At 39.8% G+C, this 20,096-nt stretch overlaps 2 protein-coding genes across 2 annotated transcripts; one reads left to right on the forward strand and one right to left on the reverse strand.

Moving 5' to 3' along the window:
- The first annotated feature begins 1,669 nt into the window (after positions 1-1,669).
- On the forward strand, positions 1,670-9,623 carry LOC104454112 (pleiotropic drug resistance protein 2). Its single transcript, XM_039317926.1, has 20 exons — positions 1,670-2,007; positions 2,218-2,338; positions 2,604-2,692; positions 2,914-2,998; positions 3,323-3,613; positions 3,697-3,787; positions 3,902-4,802; positions 4,940-5,100; positions 5,228-5,331; positions 5,430-5,595; positions 5,685-5,819; positions 6,036-6,187; positions 6,313-6,645; positions 6,894-7,184; positions 7,279-7,362; positions 7,496-7,629; positions 7,721-7,951; positions 8,139-8,310; positions 8,418-8,672; positions 9,288-9,623. Exons 1-20 carry the CDS (start codon positions 1,670-1,672, stop codon positions 9,555-9,557), a joined length of 4,404 nt encoding a protein of 1,467 aa, XP_039173860.1. The 3' UTR covers positions 9,558-9,623.
- A 1,494-nt stretch (positions 9,624-11,117) lies between these two features.
- Positions 11,118-19,029, reverse strand: LOC104455803 (protein GLUTELIN PRECURSOR ACCUMULATION 3). Its single transcript, XM_018859789.2, has 16 exons — positions 18,822-19,029; positions 18,587-18,684; positions 18,318-18,456; positions 18,184-18,212; positions 17,989-18,085; positions 17,839-17,894; positions 17,627-17,734; positions 16,804-16,860; positions 15,483-15,574; positions 15,027-15,111; positions 14,279-14,431; positions 13,488-13,588; positions 13,034-13,198; positions 12,805-12,917; positions 12,044-12,134; positions 11,118-11,534 (listed from the first exon to the last, which is right to left on the reverse strand). Exons 1-16 carry the CDS (start codon positions 18,881-18,883, stop codon positions 11,475-11,477), a joined length of 1,506 nt encoding a protein of 501 aa, XP_018715334.2. The 5' UTR covers positions 18,884-19,029; the 3' UTR covers positions 11,118-11,474.
- Between the last annotated feature and the right edge of the window lie 1,067 nt (positions 19,030-20,096).

The raw sequence follows: 20,096 nt of genomic DNA on the forward strand, positions 1-20,096 counted from the left end.
GTAGTCATACACCCGTGCATATAATCATTTCATCTACACCTTTTTAAAGATTAACAGTGATAATAGAAGCTATCTCTATACTAAACATTTGGAAAGGATAAAATTGTTGATGTATGATGCATTCCTATTACATTGTTTTTGTATGGAAAGTGCTCAATATTGCATCATTTACACGTGCTTTTTGTGTGTTGAGCTGTCTTATCTGATAACCTTGAAAATACAAGAAATATTCAAGTCAATAATATATGGATAGATTAGTTTGAAGGTTTTTGGCGGTTCTCTCGCTGTATGAGACTTTCGTTTATTTGCATCATGTTGGTGGCGATTTCTACACCAGGTGTTCCATCCCATGACTGCAAAACTTTGCAGTTTGCAGTTCTTTTTTTGAGTTTAATAACTGCAAAGTGAAACTGAGAGAGGTCGCGGTAGTCCTCGTCTCTTGGGCTTAAGCTCACGAGATGATACATTCAATTTGATGGTACTGGTATTCGATCAGATCAACAAGCCACATGATCTGTGCATCCCTTGCATACTCCCCTAGCAACTAGTAGCATTGTGACAAGTCGGATCGCGAGCTGAGGACGGCGATCGATGAGTCGGGTCGTTTTTTTGAATAGCTTCTTGTTCGGGTCTCGTGTTTTTGTCGGCGTAGTTAATCATATCTTTAAACTTGGCCAGACCTCAAGTTCCACATGGAGACTTGACTCAATTTGGGATGTCACAATTGGATGAAGAACTCCTCTGGATTATCAACAACTTGAATATGCCTTTTGGAATTCAATCTGCTAATGGAAAAACGGACGATTTTGGAAGTGTTTATCCGATGATTTAAAATGAATTCGTGTAATTCACCATCTTTTTAATCTGGGTTCTTCCTAGCAATGCCTCTGCTTTATTACTTTTTTTCTGTCGGTTAAGCCTGCAAAGTTTAGACGAGTACTGGAGTCTGAATTCAATCATTACAGCTTTTCAATCTGCTGTGGCTACTTGAGAAAGATTCGGTCAAGCTGAATCCGGTTCATGATCAGACGACGAGTTTCGAATTAATTCAACTCTTTTTTTTTGGCTGCAGTTTCTTTACGACGCACTGGCACTCCAATATTTGAGGACTCTGAACTAAACTTCCTATCGATTCAAAAGTCCAAGAGTCCGAATAAACATGTAATTTCATTTTACAGTTACAAGGCAAACGGTATTGTGATTGCCGATGGATGTCTGATGATGCTGATCTTTGTTTCTTGTGCTGTCTGACCATCCTTTATTTAGTACCTCGTAAAGAACGATCCCTCCTTGAATACTATTATTCTCCAACATGATCATGTAGTTGACAAAAATCAGAATCATCTGTTTTGTCCTTGCTACGACACCACCTCTGCAATTCTCATTCCTGTCTCTGCTCCCACACACTCTTCCTCAGTCACAAACCTTATTTATAAATAGCCAGCGATGCCACAATACATTCCACAAACATCTCACCAGAGAAGAAAATCTCTTCAGAAGTCTCTTAACGGTATGCACTAACATTAACCCTTCAAGACCACCGTTTTTTACTGAAGGAAGCAAAACGAGTACGTGTTAAGTGACAAGAGTTCACGTGGAAAATGGCGGCATCAGCCGGGACGACCTTGCCCGGTCGATAAGCCAGAGGTCATTCAGCAGCAGCCGTTCGATGAGCCAGAGGATGAGCCTCTCGGCGAGCGGCAAGAACTGGGCCTCGGCGAGCATTCGCGAGGTGTGGAGCACGCAGGGTGATGCGTTCCAGAAGAGCAGGAGGGAGGATGACGAGGAAGAGCTGAAGTGGGCGGCGATCGAGCGGCTCCCAACGTACGACCGGCTGAGGAAGGGGATGCTGAAGCAGGCGTTGGATGATGGGAGAGTCGGCTATGCAGAGGTCGATGTCACGAACCTCGGAACACATGACAAGCAGCATCTCATAGAGAGCATATTGAAGGTGGTTGAAGAGGACAATGAGAGGTTCCTGCTCAGGCTGAGGGAGAGAACTGACAGGTCAGTGGGCACAGCAACCTTACAATCTCTCCCTTTAATATCCTGATCTATATAAGCACAAAGCAAAGAACAGAATATTAGTAGACTCATCCTATGACTAACGTAGTAAAAAAAATGGTTCGCTGTGAAGGCATTTTCGGTATCATGGAACTGTGCCGAGCTGAATATTTTGAGTTGATATTCTTAGGTTGAATTTGATGTTTATAACAGGGTCGGGATTGAAACCCCCAAAATCGAAGTCCGCTTCGAGCATTTATCAGTGGAAGGAGACGCCTATGTCGGCACTCGGGCACTTCCTACTCTGCTGAATTCTTCCTTGAATGCTATAGAGGTATGCTCATATCATTTCTTTTTCCCATACCTTCACTTTTTAACTGATTGGGTAAGGATTAAGTCAGTCGTTTCTTTGTGTCACTCGATTCATGAATAAAATCCATTTATCCATCCTCTTTGCCTCCTCTTATTATTTTTTCCACATAATTCTCTGCAACTTTGGCCCCGCATTCTAAATTTATAGCAGTTATCGAACATGCAACAGCCACATTTTAGTGGAAACCTTGTGCTGATATGAAGCTGCACCTTGATGTGATGAACAGGGAGTTCTTAGCGTGGTTAAGCTATTCCCATCCAAGAAGAGAGTAGTTAAGATACTGCACGACGTGAGTGGGATTGTAAAACCATCAAGGTATATTTTCTCGCAATTTAGAAAACTTCTTTTAGGGTGGATGCCTTCTTTGCCTAAAGTAGAAAGTAGTATATATGTTTCTACATTCAATCTCCAGACGTGAAATTATGAATTTATTTTCTTATGCTCATTTAAAGGCACTTGACAATCGATGATTTTCATAATGTAAGTCAGGGCTTTTCTCTCAGTTTTTGACCTCTGAGAGTGCTTTCATTATTCAGGATGACATTGCTTCTGGGACCACCTGGATCGGGGAAAACCACCTTGCTGCAAGCACTTTCGGCGAAGCCCGACAAGGACCTAAGGGTGTGTTTATAATAGATTATCACTTTGGTTTTGTTAAATACCTAGCTCAAGAGAAGTAGAAACTCCAATTGAACTGATATCTGACAAATAACAAGCAGAATTTATACCCCTTTGGCTGTCATTTAACATTTACATTAGTCTAAGTTCTGTTAAGGGTACAGATTATGTCCAATCTCAATTTAACCTACAATTGCTTCCCCTCATGGAGTTTGTTCTTGTATTTGCAACCGTTCGAGAATGTTCCTGAATTCACTGTTGGAGATTTGGTTACATTTGTAGTCAAGCTCAGAGTCGAAAGTTACTTCATCATACTAACATGTTCAGATATCTGGAAAAGTCACGTACTGTGGTCATGAACTGTCGGAATTCGTTCCCCAAAGAACATGTGCTTACATTAGCCAACATGATCTTCACCATGGAGAGATGACGGTGAGAGAGACACTGGATTTCTCGGGCCGTTGCTTAGGAGTCGGAATGAGATACGAAATGCTTGCTGAGCTGTCGAGAAGAGAGAAGGAATCGGGAATTAAACCGGATCCCGAGATAGATGCCTTCATGAAAGCCAGTGCAGTGGCAGGCCAAGAAATGAATATCGTGACGGATTACATTCTCAAGGTTTGCACTTGATCTCCATAGCCGCTTTCTGACCTTTTTCGTTATTTAACGAATTCATACTCATATGTCAATAATATTAACAGATTCTGGGATTGGATATCTGCGCTGATATTATGGTGGGTGATGAAATGAGAAGAGGCATATCTGGGGGCCAGAAGAAGCGCGTCACCACCGGTATGTGAAACAGAAACCTAAGTGACTAAATCTTCTTTTGGGAAAACTTGGCTCTGGTTTGTTCTTGCCATTCTTAACTTAGCTGGGAATAATACATAAGCTTGTAATTGGCAGGGGAAATGCTTGTTGGACCAGCCAAAGCTCTCTTCATGGACGAAATATCAACCGGGCTGGACAGTTCTACTACCTTCCAAATTGTTAGATTCATGAGGCAGATGGTTCACATCATGGATGTCACCATGATAATCTCCCTTCTGCAACCGGCTCCTGAAACATTTGAACTTTTCGACGATATCATCTTACTGTCAGAAGGACAGATTGTTTACGAGGGCCCAAGAGAAAACGTGCTCGAGTTTTTCGAAAGCGTGGGCTTCAGATGCCCGGAGAGGAAAGGCGTAGCCGATTTCTTGCAAGAAGTGACTTCCAAGAAAGACCAAGGACAGTACTGGTGCAAAAAGAACGAGCCTTACAGATTCGTCAGCGTACCCGATTTCGTCAACCACTTCAGTAACTTCCACATTGGTCAGAAACTCCATCAAGAGCTTGCGGTTCCTTTTGATAGGACTAAGGCCCATCCGGCTGCCCTAGTGAAGGAGAAGTACGGACTCTCCAGTTGGGAACTCTTTAAGGCATGCTTTGCGAGAGAGTGGCTGCTAATGAAGCGCAGCGCTTTCTTGTATATATTCAAGACGGTCCAAATCACCATCATGTCGATAATTGCCATGACAGTGTTCATAAGATCGGAAATGAAGCCCGGTACGATTGAAGGTGGAGGGAAGTTCTACGGCGCACTATTCTTCAGTCTCATTAACGTTATGTTCAATGGGATGGCGGAGCTCGCAATGACCATCTTTAGGCTTCCGGTATTTTTCAAGCAAAGGGATTTCTTGTTTTATCCTGCATGGGCCTTCGGCTTACCGATTTGGCTTCTTCGGATCCCGATTTCATTGATGGAGTCCGCAATATGGATAATTCTGACGTACTACCCCATCGGTTTTGCCCCATCCCCCAGTAGGTGAGTTGAGTACTCTCTCCTAGTTTTTATAGGCAACGAGATGCTTGATTTCTGAAGTTTCTTGCATGAAGTTGGTTCAGATGAACTAATCATTTTACTACTAAACTCTTGATTCAAACCTGTTCACATCTTTTCAGGTTTTTCCGTCAACTGCTGGCATTCTTTGGTGTGCACCAGATGGCTCTTGCACTTTTTCGGTTTATTGCCGTGCTTGGAAGGACACAGGTGGTGGCAAATACACTTGGTACCTTCACATTGTTTCTTGTTTTTGTCCTTGGTGGATTCATCGTCGCCAAAGGTAAGAGATCCGATTTTACCGAAGACTTTATCATCAATAGCTCTATCACTTTATTTTTCTCCCTCGCAAGGAACATATTATGAGCTCTACCTGCTAAAAATGTAATAAAATTTCCCTCGTCCTGCAGATGACATACAGCCATTTATGATATGGGGCTATTATGTTTCTCCAATGATGTACGGACAGAATGCCATATGCATAAATGAATTCCTTGACAAGAGATGGAGCATCGTAAGATATTACTCGAATTTATCTATGTTGATCTTCTCATATATTACACAATAATGCTTCAATCCACTTCTCATATCACTTAAATTTGTTCTTTTTAGCCCAATAACGACTCGAGAGTTTCTGAACCAACGATCGGGAGAATTCTTCTGAAGTACAGAGGAATGTTTGTCGAGGACTACTGGTATTGGATTTGCATTGGGGCACTCCTTGGCTTTGCTCTTCTTTTCAACATTTGCTTCATCCTGGCTCTCACTTACTTGAATCGTAAGCTCCACTGCATCCCTAACATCGACTTCAACCATGCTACATGATTGTGAAACTACGAATTTTACTGTCAAACTGCAATCATGCAGCTCTGGGAGATTCCAAATCAATTACTTTGGATAAAGATGACAAGAGTGAGGATAAGAAGCAGTCCACTTCAAATGGAAAGAATAAGATTGTGTCTTCAGATATGGGTTCAGCATCTACAGCCCCCTTCTTTGAAGGTATGAGAACTCACCATACCGTGTCCTTACTAACAAGCTTAGACTTTTCCTCACTTAGCATCTATTTTATGCGAGTGTAGAATTGGCATGAAGTTATATATTAACGCAAGTGCGTGTTTTCTTGTGATGCGTAAACTGTATGTGCTCAAACTGTCAGTAAGCAGCACGAGATAAAGAGATCACTTTTTCTGCGCTGACCTCTTTAGCAATTTGCAGGCATAGATATGGCCGTGATGAACACTTCGGACAATGCTAAGTCTAGCGTTATTGCTCCAGTGCAACTGAATGCTAAAAGAGGAATGGTTTTGCCGTTTCAGCCCTTGTCACTGGCATTTAGTCATGTGAACTACTATGTGGATATGCCCACCGTAAGTCTCTTTCATGCGCAACTGTGATAATTTTTTTTGGCTTTTCTTCATGCAGAAGGATTATTGAAAGTTCAATATTTGTCCATAATCATGCATAGTTGCTAATTATTATTTGGACTAATCAGGAAATGAAGAGCCAAGGAATCGAAGAGAGCCGTCTTCAATTGTTAAGGGATGTGAGTGGTGCATTTAGGCCGGGCATTTTGACAGCACTAGTTGGTGTTAGCGGTGCAGGGAAGACCACTTTGATGGATGTTTTAGCAGGAAGGAAGACCGGCGGCTACATTGAAGGAAGTGTAAGTATTTCTGGCTACCCAAAGAATCAAGAAACTTTTGCTAGGGTCAGCGGCTACTGCGAGCAAAACGACATCCATTCACCGAATGTCACTGTTTATGAATCACTGGTGTGCTCAGCATGGTTACGTCTCTCTAAGGATGTGAAGATGGAAACTCAGCAGGCACGTTTTTCAGTCTTGCTTTCTGAATTCTTATTGCCTCCCTAAGTTCAGTCTATGCCCACATATTGTGAATCCTGTGAACCGCAACACTCCTGAAAGAATTTACATATATATCTATATCTATGTAGTATTCCAAAACCGTAATTTTCTCTTGTTAGAGTTGCATCAATTATTTTTCTTACTCCACGGATAAATTTCTTTCAACACGTACGCTAACATCCTGTAGTGCCTTTTTTTCACCCTTTCAGCAATTTGTTGAAGAAATCATGGAATTGGTTGAGCTACATACTCTTAGGAACTCGCTAGTTGGACTGCCAGGAGTAGATGGCCTCTCAACCGAGCAACGAAAGAGAGTCACAATCGCCGTGGAACTTGTGGCCAATCCCTCCATCATCTTCATGGATGAGCCAACATCTGGCCTTGATGCTAGAGCTGCTGCTATCGTCATGCGTACTGTCAGAAACACGGTCGATACAGGGAGAACTGTCGTTTGCACCATTCACCAACCAAGCATAGACATTTTTGAAGCTTTTGATGAGGTACCTCTTATATAACTTCAACAAGATTAATATGTTGACCTTTTTCTCCCTTTCCTTAGTGATCTAAGCTGGCTCGTGTTTTTCCTATTTGCAGTTGTTCTTGATGAAAAGAGGAGGACAAGTTATTTATGCCGGGCCCCTTGGTCAACATTCACACAAGCTCGTGGAGTACTTCGAGGTGGGTCTTGATCATACTTCAAGGATTGGATCGGAAGCTTCTGATCATTTTGATCTTGATGTACCATTGGTCTCAAAGTTGTACACTAATTGCTCAAATCTGAACATGGCTAAGATTTATATGATTTTTACAGGCTATCCCAGGGGTTCCCAGGATAAAAAATGGTTATAATCCAGCAACATGGATGCTCGACGTCTCTTCTACAGCTGCTGAAGCCCAACTTGGAGTAGATTTTGCAGAGATCTATGCCAACTCTGAACTTTACAAGTACGTCACTTCAAAGCAACTGCATAGTTCTTTCACGTGCCATTTTTTATTTCCTTAATAACTTTAAGACTGATATATTGGGACTATTCAGTAGGAATAATCAGCAACTCATCAAACAGTTGAGCACTCCGGAACCTGGATCCACAGACCTTTACTTCCCGACTAAGTATTCTCAAACCTTTGTGACGCAATGCAAGGCTTGCTTCTGGAAGCAGCACTGGTCCTACTGGAGGAACCCTCAGTATAATGCAATCCGATACTTCATGACGACAGTTGTCGGGGTCATGTTCGGACTAATCTTTTGGAATAAGGGCGGCCAAATGTAAGCTTGCGCCTTTCTCCTCTCCTTTTCTCTAACGCATTGTGCTATGATATGTTCAACACTCTTCCTGAAGCCAAGGGAATATGATTCATGAGCCAGTTTGAATTATTCAGATCACGAATTAAAGAAACTTTTTTTTCCTTTTGTCTCCTTTCCATTTACCTATGTTTTTCCTTTCGGTTAACAGACATAAAGAGCAAGACTTATTAAATCTTTTGGGAGCTATGTACTCGGCTGTTCTTTTCCTGGGTGCCACCAACACTTCATCAGTTCAGCCAGTCGTTGCCATAGAGAGAACAGTTTTTTACCGAGAAAGAGCAGCAGGAATGTACTCAGCTTTGCCTTATGCATTTGCACAGGTATAAGAACTACACATTTTTTTAACCGATGGATTGTTAACAAATAAACTATCGCTTAATTTATTTTCATTTGTGTAATATTGCTTGATTTTTCCAATGCATTGCAGGTAGCCATAGAGGCAATATACGTGGCAATCCAAACTTTGGTCTACAGTCTCCTCCTTTATTCCATGATCGGATTTCACTGGAGAGTCGACAAGTTCCTGTGGTTCTACTACTACATTCTAATGTGCTTCATCTATTTCACGTTGTATGGTATGATGACTGTTGCCCTCACCCCAAGTCACCAAATTGCGGCAATCGTCATGTCCTTCTTCCTCAGCTTCTGGAACCTGTTTTCTGGCTTCCTCATTCCCAGGATGGTATGTATACTCACAGATCGCAGAGGAATTACTCCTCATTTATATAATCTATATCTGAATATCAACCAAAAAAATTTACTAGTGTGAGATTTTGTGGGACTGTTCTAAAAGCTTAAGCTGCTAGATGAATGCGTGGTTTAGTAACTAAATTATACTAACACTTCCCTCACACTTAGTTTGGTCTTTTTTTTGCCTAGTACTAAGCGTGGACATATTTAATTAGCGAGATAAATAGGAGCCTATAAAAATTCAAACTTAAAACCTCTTACTATGATACCACGTGAGATTTTATGGGACCATTACCAACTGTTCTAAAAGATTAAACCATTAGATGAATGTGTGATTTAATATTTAAATTATTCTAACAACTAGCATGAGGAAATCAAGAAAAATTGTGGGTGTATAGCATGAGAAAATCAGCAGGAACGACTTAGAAATATGAATCTGAACAAAAACAAGAGTGAACATTTTCATCATTCTAAGATCACTCAAAAGGGTACATAATGTAGAATTTGACTTCACGCCAACCAAGTTCTTACTCAAAATACATTGAAGTACTTGAGTTTGCTCATTACTTTTGATAGTTGATGCCTGCTTCTTACTTGATTATTGCAGCTAATTCCAGTGTGGTGGAGGTGGTACTATTGGGCATCGCCAGTGGCCTGGACAATCTATGGACTCGTGACATCTCAAATAGGCGACAAAGAAAATGAAGTCTTTGTTCCTGAAGAAGGTTTTATAAAGGTGAAGGACTACCTCAAGCAGAAGAAAGGTTTTGACTATGATTTCCTCGGAGTTGTTGCGGTGGCTCACATTGGTTGGGTTCTGCTCTTCTTCTTTGTCTTCGCCTATGGCATCAGATACCTCAACTTCCAAAGGAGATGATGAGAACCTTACTGAAAACGAGACTGTGTCCTCTGCAAAGAAGAGACATCACAATAACTGTGAACTTGTGCGTTAAAAGTTTCTTTCATTCTTATTGAGATTATTGTATTAAAAACATGTATGCCTTTTTCTTAATTATGCAAAAGAAGTGAAATTTCCCAGCTGTGTAGAGTATACTCTACTTTCTTTTGGCAAACATGTTCTTGCAACTTCTTTGAAAAAAAGTGGTCTTAGCACCAAAATGAAATGCTTGAATTTGTTTCATTTGCTCAGAATTTTCACTAAGACATTTGAGGAGGGAAAGAAACAGTGTATGGTCGGAAAAAAGGAAAAAAAACATGGTCAGGTTAAAAGGCGTCTTCAATTTGCTTTAGTTTGATGGACGTTATTTAACTCCATGAGAAAAGTTTCAGACAATTAAGGAGAGATACGGGGAAAGCTGATGTATAGCCGTACATCATCCTTTCCAAGCTTGTCATAAAAAATTGGATACTGATTGCGAACGGATGAAAATTAAACCATGCTCAAAGGAACTTAGGTTGGATTGGTGGCCATAGATCGTTAAATATGGATCACATTGCTTATCCTTGGGGCCTCAAGCATTAAGCATCGGATTGCAGTTTTCCTTGAGAAGCTTACCATTGAGCATTGCATTGCTCGTGTGGTCGGAGAACCAAATGAGAGGCGAATCCAGGGAAAGGACATCAGAAGCAGCATGTGCACATTGAAGCATAGACCAAAAAACCCTTCTGGTTCCTCGACATGTCTACGTGCTTATGTTTTAGACTTCTAGTGTCTACTGCGCTGACCACTTTGGAATGACTACATGATTTCAAGTCTTTATTTCATGATATTACTGGCCATTTTATCACGTTTTATATGCTTAAGTTGCTTTGCTGGACAATTCTTGGTAAGCTCTTATTACTCCCTTCAGTTCTGCATCAACTATCAAAACTCACCATTGACAAAATGAATTAGCTTTTTTTTTCCTGGCCGCAAATCACTCCCTCGCTCAGTTACCTGCTCCTGTTTAAAACTGACCACTAACGCACTGAGCACTATCCTGCAGTATCTGGACAGGCATGCTTTGCATTACATTCAGCTGGTGGCATGCTGCAATGCTTTTAACTCCTCTTCAGTATCAGAGGTAACCAAAGCACATTAGAAAAAGTCTCTCAGTGCCAACCGCTTCTGCAAATTCCAACGTCAACATCTGATGAAGCCATTGCCGAGCACAATTTTGTTTTCGTCATCATCAACATAGTCCATCATTAGTAATCACACAGCAACCAATTCCAGTAGATTCCACCATATCGACCTCCTTTGCTTGACAATATGCAACCACTCGCCTCATCCACCGACCTATCCAAAAACCACTGCCTCAACTGGCACTGACACTTGATCAGTGCGTCGGAATGGTGCCTGCGATCGGATGATCTGGAGAAAGCTAAGCCAGAGGCTTCACCATCACCCCATATCTCTCCATTGCTCGAAGGAGAAGGCGAGAAGTCTCAAGTTACTTCATAGTCAGTGAAAAGGAAAGAAGAAATGAAACAGGTATTCCCAAAGCATTATTAAGGAACTGTAAGATAAGAAGATTTACTGAGCCAAATTCTGAGGCACTACAAGCATGCTCGACATAAAAAGGGATAGAAGAAGACTAAGACCAAAAAGTTGAATCTTACTTAAGCAGCCAGTATTTTTGGCTTTTTTCGGCCAGAAGTGGCTAGTGTTGGAAAATGTCGTCTGTACACAACTAATGAATTCATCTATAGGCAAGTTGTAGATCAGTATCAATCCCCTGTAGCTCACACATATTGACTATGCTAACTTTTTTCTTCACGATATGAAGATGGACAAACTCTTCGAAGAGCATGCTATTGAGAAATTTTGTCTCACGAAATCTGCAGATCATGTTCAGCCAGGTAGGAGTTTCCGGTACTCTGCCAGCAATTTTGGAATATCATCCATACGCAACTGAAGGCAACACAAACCATCAAAAAGAGAAATGTAATATGACAACATGGATGCTGAAAAGACTAATACTAAAAAATTATGTGACTTCTCAGAAATAAACAGTTCCACAAGTAAAAGCCCTATAGTAGACAGCTATGTACACAACAAAATCAGGAAACTAAGCCATATATAGCAACTGAAAATAGAACATGCATACATGGAACAAATCAAAAACTATTTCAAGTACATTTGAGGATACAAGTTTATACATCACCAACAGATGCTGAATGTAATTGCTATATACAAACCATGACCTTATTTATTGAATCTGAGAATTGATTGGCTAATGCTGACCTTTCATTGTCTATAAAAATCCATAAGAGTCGAAACTAGGCACTACTTGCTAACCTCTCGCATAAACCAGACCAACACTCCAACAAAAGAACATATCAAGTCTTTGAAACCTTCATGATTTGATTGGAAGAATAGAAAAATCAGAGCTGGAAGGCAAAGCCATGCATCATTAGTACCTGAGTTGCATTCCTCAAATGGTAAAATTGATATGCCTCCTTCCCCAGCAGTCCAGTCTCAATCGATTGAATATCAGATCCACCTTTTTCTCTGCAACAGAGAGCCAATTGCCAACAAGAAGACCATTAGATGGCAAATAAAGAGAACATGAGAAGATAACAAGAATAATTTGAGAACCCAAATGAAAAACACAATATCTTCACCATTTGGCCAGTAGTCCATTAACCACAATAATACTCAATCCGAAAACAACATGATATGCCAATCAGCAGTGGACAGATAATGGATTTCTCATCATTTCTGTGATTGTCTATTGGGATGATGGTACTGTGAATGACAAAATCTATTACATCGGTGCAAAACCAGTATACTTCATTGGAAACATAGTCTTAAGTAATTTTGAGTTGCAAAACTGAAAAAAATTCAAATCCTCTTATTGGATACACTCATTCTATCAGGGAAACCATCATTCATTTATTTGTAGAACAAAGTATAAATTAACTTATAAGTCTTGCCATATTGAAATTAAAAAGGGAATCAAAGACTTACATAAAGGCAAAACCAAATATTTGGAGCAAGAAAAATGCTTCTACAAGGTCCAATCGGTTCACAAATTTGTTCATCATATAAGATTCAACTCCTATGTATGCATTGAGCACATGTATAGGTTTTTGCAAACAAAACTTGTTGATTAAACCTATAGGAACTGTGTACAACATTTCACGTGTAGTTGATAATTGAGATAAAGGGCTAGTCTTACATATGGTGTGTGATCAAGCGCTGGTAATCACGAAGTAATGGACCAAGCTCCTTGAGTGGCATGGCCTTGGGGTCCACTGCCTTCCAGTGGTCACGAAGAACTCCAATTGCATCCTTAGCAAATAAGAATAATTTCAATTTTCTATTTCTGCTGGGTGACATGGAATTAAAACGCCACATGAAATGCCGATGAAGTGTATGGTAGCTAATGGATATGGAACAAGTTAAACCTTTCCGTCACTCGAAATCTTATCTCCAGTGATTCTCGACGCCAGTTCACAAAATTCCCTGTCCTCTGACACATCTACAATTTCACACCGTGGATTAGATAGCGAGACAGAAATCTCTAATCTCTTCTCCAGCTCTGAAATTGCAGTTTCTTCCTTCTTCCTTTCCTATAAAGCAAAGCACAACAAACTCTGAACAATATGCATACAATCAAAGAATCAAGATATTGAGAGTGAAAGTAAATAAAGAGATTGAATTTAGGCTGCCAATCGCAAAACTACAAAATTTTCATCATGCACCATCACACAAATCATTTTTGGATAAATTCATAACAACAGAACAGAACCAACAATGTGAAGCAGCAGGCCTCAGGATGGAGAGGCAAGCATCAAGAGATAATTTCAGAAGCCATATCAGTCTTGGAGAGGAAGCTATATCAGTTCATGATGCCAATACCTCTACTGCTGAAAGGACGCCATCATTTGACGCTGTGGAACCTTGATCTTCATGAAAATTTCTAGGAGGAGAGGCCGTCAGTCGCTTTGCAATGGGATCCCCTGCAAGTAGAACAAAAAGGAATTGAACCTTAGCAGTTTGTGTCACTTACAATTAATGTCTCCACCATGTGATTCCTCAAGTATTAGCAAAAAGGTGAAAGCAGCTTGAGCCAGTTCTACATCATGAGTGCAAGTGAAAGTTTTACAAAATATAAGATGTACTAAATGATATATTCTACATTAGGAGATCTCCAAATTACATTGAAGTCTCTCAACAAATATGATGCCGTGATGCCAAGGTTCAAATATCCTAGACATTTATGCGAAATAATAATTACTCAAAAGATCAATGATGCACAAGGCTACAGAAGGGAAGTAAAAAAAGAAAAACTGAAACAGTGCATCAATTCACATCATCTCCATAAAGGTTCATAAGGCTTTGCTGCTATCAGATATGCTATGCCAAGGCTACATCCCTGGGGGGATAAACAGAGGACCGACCATCCAATATGCGAAGCACCAAACCTATTACGGCAAGCTGTTTCCATAAGATGACCTTGTGGCTTCGACAGCACAATGGAACAACCATCTTACACCAAGGCTCACCCCATTTGATGAGTGTAAATAGTTCATAGCAATCATATGGCACATTAGATGGTATGACGATCAAGATTGCTGGGCACATGGCTTGCCATAACATGTGGAATGCCTTATTAAAATTAAAACTGACTTGATGAATTAGTTTATCACCTTCTGGAACTAACCACCAGAAATCGCCAAAAGTCACCTTTCCATCGTAACCACCAAATAACAGATGACGTGAACCAATAGATGTCATAGAATGGTAAGCACGAGCTGGAGGTGGTTCATTGGTAGTAGCCAAGCGCTTCCACTGCGCTGAAACTTCAGTTATGCAAAAGAGAAGTAAAGGAAATTGGTACACATGAACAAGACATAAAGAGCCAGTGTCGAAAGAGATAATTTGATTTGATGAACAACTGTAAAAAAATTACTCAAATTTCTGCCATCATCATATAAAAAGGTAGAGTTATTAACTTAGTGTATCATGTTCATATTTACAATCTCATCTCAACACTTGCATTCCATCTTGAAGATGAAAATCTGTTTTCCGCTTGGGCATTGGCAATATTGAGAATAATTTTACTTGGACCACACATGGATAGGTAAAAAAAAAAAAAAAAAAAAACAAAAAGAGCCTGAAGCCATCAAAAGCAACAATCTCTATTTCTTGGAATAACTGTGTTAGGTTCCTATAGTTAAAGCATATTTATACCCTTTCTTGAAATTCAGGATTTAAGTTACAAAAAACCAAGCATTCACTAGACTCATCTTATTTTAATAATACCAGGTATCTCCATCAATCTGACAATTAAATGTCAAGACAACAGAGGAAAGGCCATGTACTTCATTTACACCACAATAACATATTGGATGGGCCTCTGCTTATAGTCTGCAAAGAAAACTCAGAAGCCCATACCTCTGTCTAAAATAATACAGTCATTGTAGTAAATATCATAGCGACTCAGCCAGCCACCAGTTCCATGCCCTCCAAACAACAAGAGCTGCAGAAACATAAGATGCACCATCAGAAGGAAAGAAATCCAGTAAATTTAAGATGATTACTTTCTGGACCCTAGCCTGAACAAAAATAATGAAATGTATGTATCTTGGACATATGAAAGAGCACTCATTTGCTTGCGATATGTGCAGGTGGGTGGGAGGGGAGAGAGAGATTATCATCTAAACAGCATGAGCAGCTGACTTTTCATGCCGTCTGGACAAAATTTTATTAGCAATCCAATAAAATGAACAATGGACTGCATGAACTTTTTTCTGGTGTCGAAAAACTAATACAAAGAATCTGATGAAATAACAAGCAACATATTCCAAGGGATGTAGTAAAAAGGAATGGGATTCAGAAAGACATGATTACATAGAGCCCTCCAGAAGTAACAGTGTGACCACAGCGAGGTGAAGGAGCTTGCCCGGGGAGCTTTAATTGGGTCCATCCAGGTGCTTCATTCTCTTCCTCCCATCAAGATGTGGTTACAAGTTAGTACCCTTTCACGTACAAGCAATCACTTTCAACATAAGAAAACGATTTAAGGATAGAAACCACTCACTAAAAAAGAGGGGAAAAAAATCTCTTTAAGGGAGATATAAGATTTTACGGGTAGTTTGCCCTTATTCCCGGCATTAAAAAAGTCAGCCCAAAAGTTTCAGTCATTACAAATCACATGGGGTACCTTGTATATAAGTCACAACTAAACCTTGAAACAAACACCTTCTTTCACTTGCAAACTGGACATGTAGAATTGACGCAAGGGGAAGAAGTGACACAATAACCACTTGCTGAATGCAATATTAAACAGCGTATGAAGATCCAACACATGGCTCCAGTACCATGTAGGAGACTCTCAACCGAAAATCTGAGCTTTTAGGTGAAGGAAGATAACAACAATATAAAGCCACACAAAATGCCACTAATAAGTGAGGTGGGATCCTTTAACACCATGAGATCTACTTAAACTAAACTGCTTTTGCTTTCTTATTTCTTACTATAACAAAAGTTTGCATAATAGAAGAGTCAATACTTTAAAACAACCAAGTAACTTCTGATGGGTTTTGGATAGTAATCCTGTGACTTTTTTGCAAGTCTTTCAAATTATTACAGCTCCTTGAAAAATAAACAAAGCTTGAATACAATAAATGATTGACTTTCCATTTCAATTTCAAATGGACAGAGACTGTAAGTATCAAGAGTGAATCTAAGATATAGTTAGTTGACCTTAAGAACTTGCAAGTCTGAGTAGGCCATATAATATTTCAAGAACACAGAATAGATGCACCACTGTACATTACTTCTGCCAAAATTAGATGCAAGAGCTTCATTACTGTTAACTTTTCAGATAGCATTCTGAACCTTAACAATTGGCCCAACCCTGGCTCGAAAAAGAAAAAAGAACAAAAAGATACCTCCTCCATACTTTTGTGATTTTGATTATTTTCTTGGGGGAGGGGATCTCCTTTTCTACAAGGAACTGTGATATACACCAGTATACCAAAGATGGAGATTCCAGTGATAAACAACTAATGCATTATCTAAGTATGTCACAACGACTACAGGAGTAAAACAAAAAGGATGTGTATACAGAATTATGTTACAAAACAGTAGTTAACAGCATAGCTTGTTCAATTGCAAAAATAAACTAAGAGTGCATTCATGAAACTGCAAACACAGGAAGTAAACTAACCTCCTTCAATAAGTCCCTTCAGAGCCCACAAGTCACCCATGATTGGCCCACCACCTCCTATCAAAGCCACAAAGAACTCAAGTCAGCTAGGATTACCTGAAAAGGTAGAGATATTCACAACTACTACAGACTATAGGACAATCACCATCATTTTTTAAGGAACGTCCCCAAAGCCATCTCTAGAGACAGAGTCCAAAACTTTCCCTTCCCACTGAGATGACACTACTAAGACAATGGGCTCCCGCCACTGGGAATTTGGGCGTTGAATTTTGACATGGCATGACTATAGATAAGGTCAACATGGTGTTTTTATTGGATAAGTTATTATCCTTTTGGCTGTTAATAATTTTCATCATATTGTGATGGAAAAAGCCACTGATCATAATGTGATGGAAAAGATACAAATTAAACAGAGATGTTAGTAACCACCAGGGGCTACCCTAGTGGTCATCTTTCCCACATGGGAAGGGGGAGGTGGGGACGTCAATTCCCCCACCTTCTTAGGGGATCTAAGCCTGGGGACCTTTAGTTTCTGTTGTGGGTTCGACTCCCACAGCAAAGAGGCAGGGCAAAAGTCTGAGAGTGAGTTGAGAGTTAGAATAGAATAGACCAAAAAAAAAAAAAAACAGAGACTATTGTGCAGCAGACGTCAAATAATTAACTTCCACTTCTACAGAATCCCAGACTTTAATGAAGCTCAAACAACTCTTTCAATTTCTTATATAGAAGAAGAAAGAGGGAAAATGCATCATTTTCTAATGGTTGATATCACAGATTACCAGACCATGAATACTGCTACATAGACTGGTCATATGTTATTCACCTCTGCCACCATAGACAAGTAAGCGCTTCTCAACCATGGTAGCTGTATGGCCACATCGAGGAGGCGGTACGGATCCAGAAACTGATAGCTCCAGCCACTCAAGTGATACTGTTCAGGAACAACACCTAATGTGACTATTTAGCTCCATTGAAAATTAGTTGAATACACAGATTTAATCATTCAGAAATTCACAAAGCCCGCTAAGAGATTACTTGTGTCCAATAAATACACATCTGATAACCACTTTTTACCATCCCAGCCACCAAACCTGCAAATAATAAAAGAACATTTGATCTTTAGACACAATAATGGATGAAACATCTCCACTTTTGGAGAGATTTTTTTTTTCCCCTGAAACTCACATGACTATTTTCTGGTTTCCAATAGCTGAAGCTGCAGCAAAATCCCGCGTAGAAGGCAAGTCACCGAAGCCAGTGAGCTCCGACCATTGCCATATATCTGCAGAAGGTAGAAGCTCAAATTAATGAATACATCCTGCAATGATTAATCATGACCATTAATCAACGCACATTGCACTCTTACAAAAAGATGCCTACCGGTATCAAGGACCCAAAAGTCGTTCAATCTGAAAATTCAATGTCATCCATCATCAACGACATAAGTGTAGGGATACTGCATTTGATCAAACTTAAAGCAACTGTATGATCAACAAGTGTCAAGGAACACACACCTGTCGCTACTGGTACGACCGCCGAAGACAAACATATGACAATCAATCGCAACAGCAACATGAAACGCTCTGGGGCAGGGACCCACCTGCCCATCAGACTCACTTCCAGTGCACTCCGGCTGAAACCACAATTTGTTCTCTACGACAAAGCACCGCCACCCCCAACATCACGACGAAAACATTATTCGAGGCATTCTCGATTCGAATGGCCGACGCCGCAAATTCATCATTTTTTCTAATTTCGAATTGAACATGGACACGAAAATTACCAATGTCGTAAACATATAAGTCGTTGAGGAATTTCTTGTCTTTGAAACCGCCGAAAAAGATCACCTTTGACTTGCCGATGTTGACCGCGGTGTGCCCGCTGCGCAAGAGGAAAGAAGGGGAATCACCAACTGACCCAAGAAACGTAAACACACAAGGTCGCAGCAGGAGATCCACGCGTCGCAGGTGACACCGCGTTGTTCGTCTAGAAAGAGAGAGAGAGAGAGAGAGAGATACCTGCGCGGTTGAGGAAGAGAACCGGCGAAATCGGCGGAAGAAGCTCGAACCCAGTAATGCATTCTGGAGAATGATGATGGGTATGGCGGTTCTTGATCATCCACCAGCTCGCGAGCGATCGGTTCTTGCTCGAATCGAGGTCGAATACGCTTCTTCTTCTTCTTCTTCTTGCAAAGAACACCTGCAGTGAACAGTCCGGCAAATGTAAATTTCTTTTTCTCCTCTTATTTTTCTTTATAATTCGTTTTTTTTTTCAAGAATACTCGAGCACAATTTCTTAATTGGAACGAATTCTACATTAGAGTTGACAAATGAGTTTGCCAAAAATTATAGATTAGTCGGATGAAATTTTCGGTCTGGGAACCGGAAAAAAAAATATTGTTAACAAATATAGTAAATTACCTGGTCCAATTGAATTTCAAATCGAGATCATAGAATTTGTAAAATTTATAGTGAATACTTAAATGAGAGTTTAAGGTGATTTTAGGTGTTACCGATAGAAATTAGAGTATGGAATTTTAGGTAAAGGTGTATGATCGGAGGCTTAAAGTGGAGAAAAAGTCCATAAAAGCCACTCTTTATGTAATTTTCCTCTCTTTTCTAATTTCTGAACACGTTAAGTTTATCTTATTTTGTCAATATATTTCCTTTGGATATTTTATTATGTTAATTGAGAGTTCGGAATAGAAAAGCACAATTAGACATAAATATGACACTTTTTTTTTGTCCTTGCTTGCACACAAGAGCTGCCAATGATGCTATGTTGTCATGACAAGATAATCATTCATGCTAAATGGTCCTGTTTAAGTTATCTAATCATCTCAAGGCCATAATCATAACTTAGTAAAATTCCTGTGTAACATAAAAAGGAGAGTCTTAGAAGGGCCCATCTTTAATCATTTTGCTTGTCCTATAGGAAATGAAACGTTTATATCGTTGCATTTAATTATAAACAATGAAATGCGGAAATAAAAATGCATTTTATATTATATTTGTTTCGTAAAAATAAATTATTTGGAAAATATTATTTTTCTTTTAAAAATGACCCTATGTATTGTTTAAATTAATTAATCAATAAAAAATATTTTTGTTGTTAACAACAATTTATGCAAGAACAACCAACCTGAATCTAAACACTTTTATTTATAATGAGGCCAGCCTTGCCTATGACAAAGTGAGGCCAGCCTTGCCTATGGCACTATGGCCACGATATGATATGACCAAGAGGCTATAGGGAGGGGCAAAAGTCTATGACAAAGAATAAGATGATATGAA

The sequence above is a fragment of the Eucalyptus grandis genome, chromosome 7 (genome assembly GCF_016545825.1).
Source record: "Eucalyptus grandis isolate ANBG69807.140 chromosome 7, ASM1654582v1, whole genome shotgun sequence".
Taxonomy (NCBI): domain Eukaryota; kingdom Viridiplantae; phylum Streptophyta; class Magnoliopsida; order Myrtales; family Myrtaceae; genus Eucalyptus; species Eucalyptus grandis.

Coding starts and splice junctions, on each gene's coding strand:
- LOC104454112 (XM_039317926.1), top strand. CDS start 1,670: ATGAGCCAGAGGATGAGCCTCTCGGCGAGCGGCAAGAACTGGGCCTCG. Junction 6,188..6,312: donor ACTATGTGGATATGCCCACC/GTAAGTCTCTTT, acceptor TGGACTAATCAG/GAAATGAAGAGCCAAGGAAT. Junction 6,646..6,893: donor TGAAGATGGAAACTCAGCAG/GCACGTTTTTCA, acceptor TCACCCTTTCAG/CAATTTGTTGAAGAAATCAT.
- LOC104455803 (XM_018859789.2), bottom strand. CDS start 18,883: ATGCATTACTGGGTTCGAGCTTCTTCCGCCGATTTCGCCGGTTCTCTT. Junction 16,861..17,626: donor ACTTGTCTATGGTGGCAGAG/GTGAATAACATA, acceptor TGGCTTTGATAG/GAGGTGGTGGGCCAATCATG. Junction 12,918..13,033: donor AGATTTCGAGTGACGGAAAG/GTTTAACTTGTT, acceptor TTATTTGCTAAG/GATGCAATTGGAGTTCTTCG.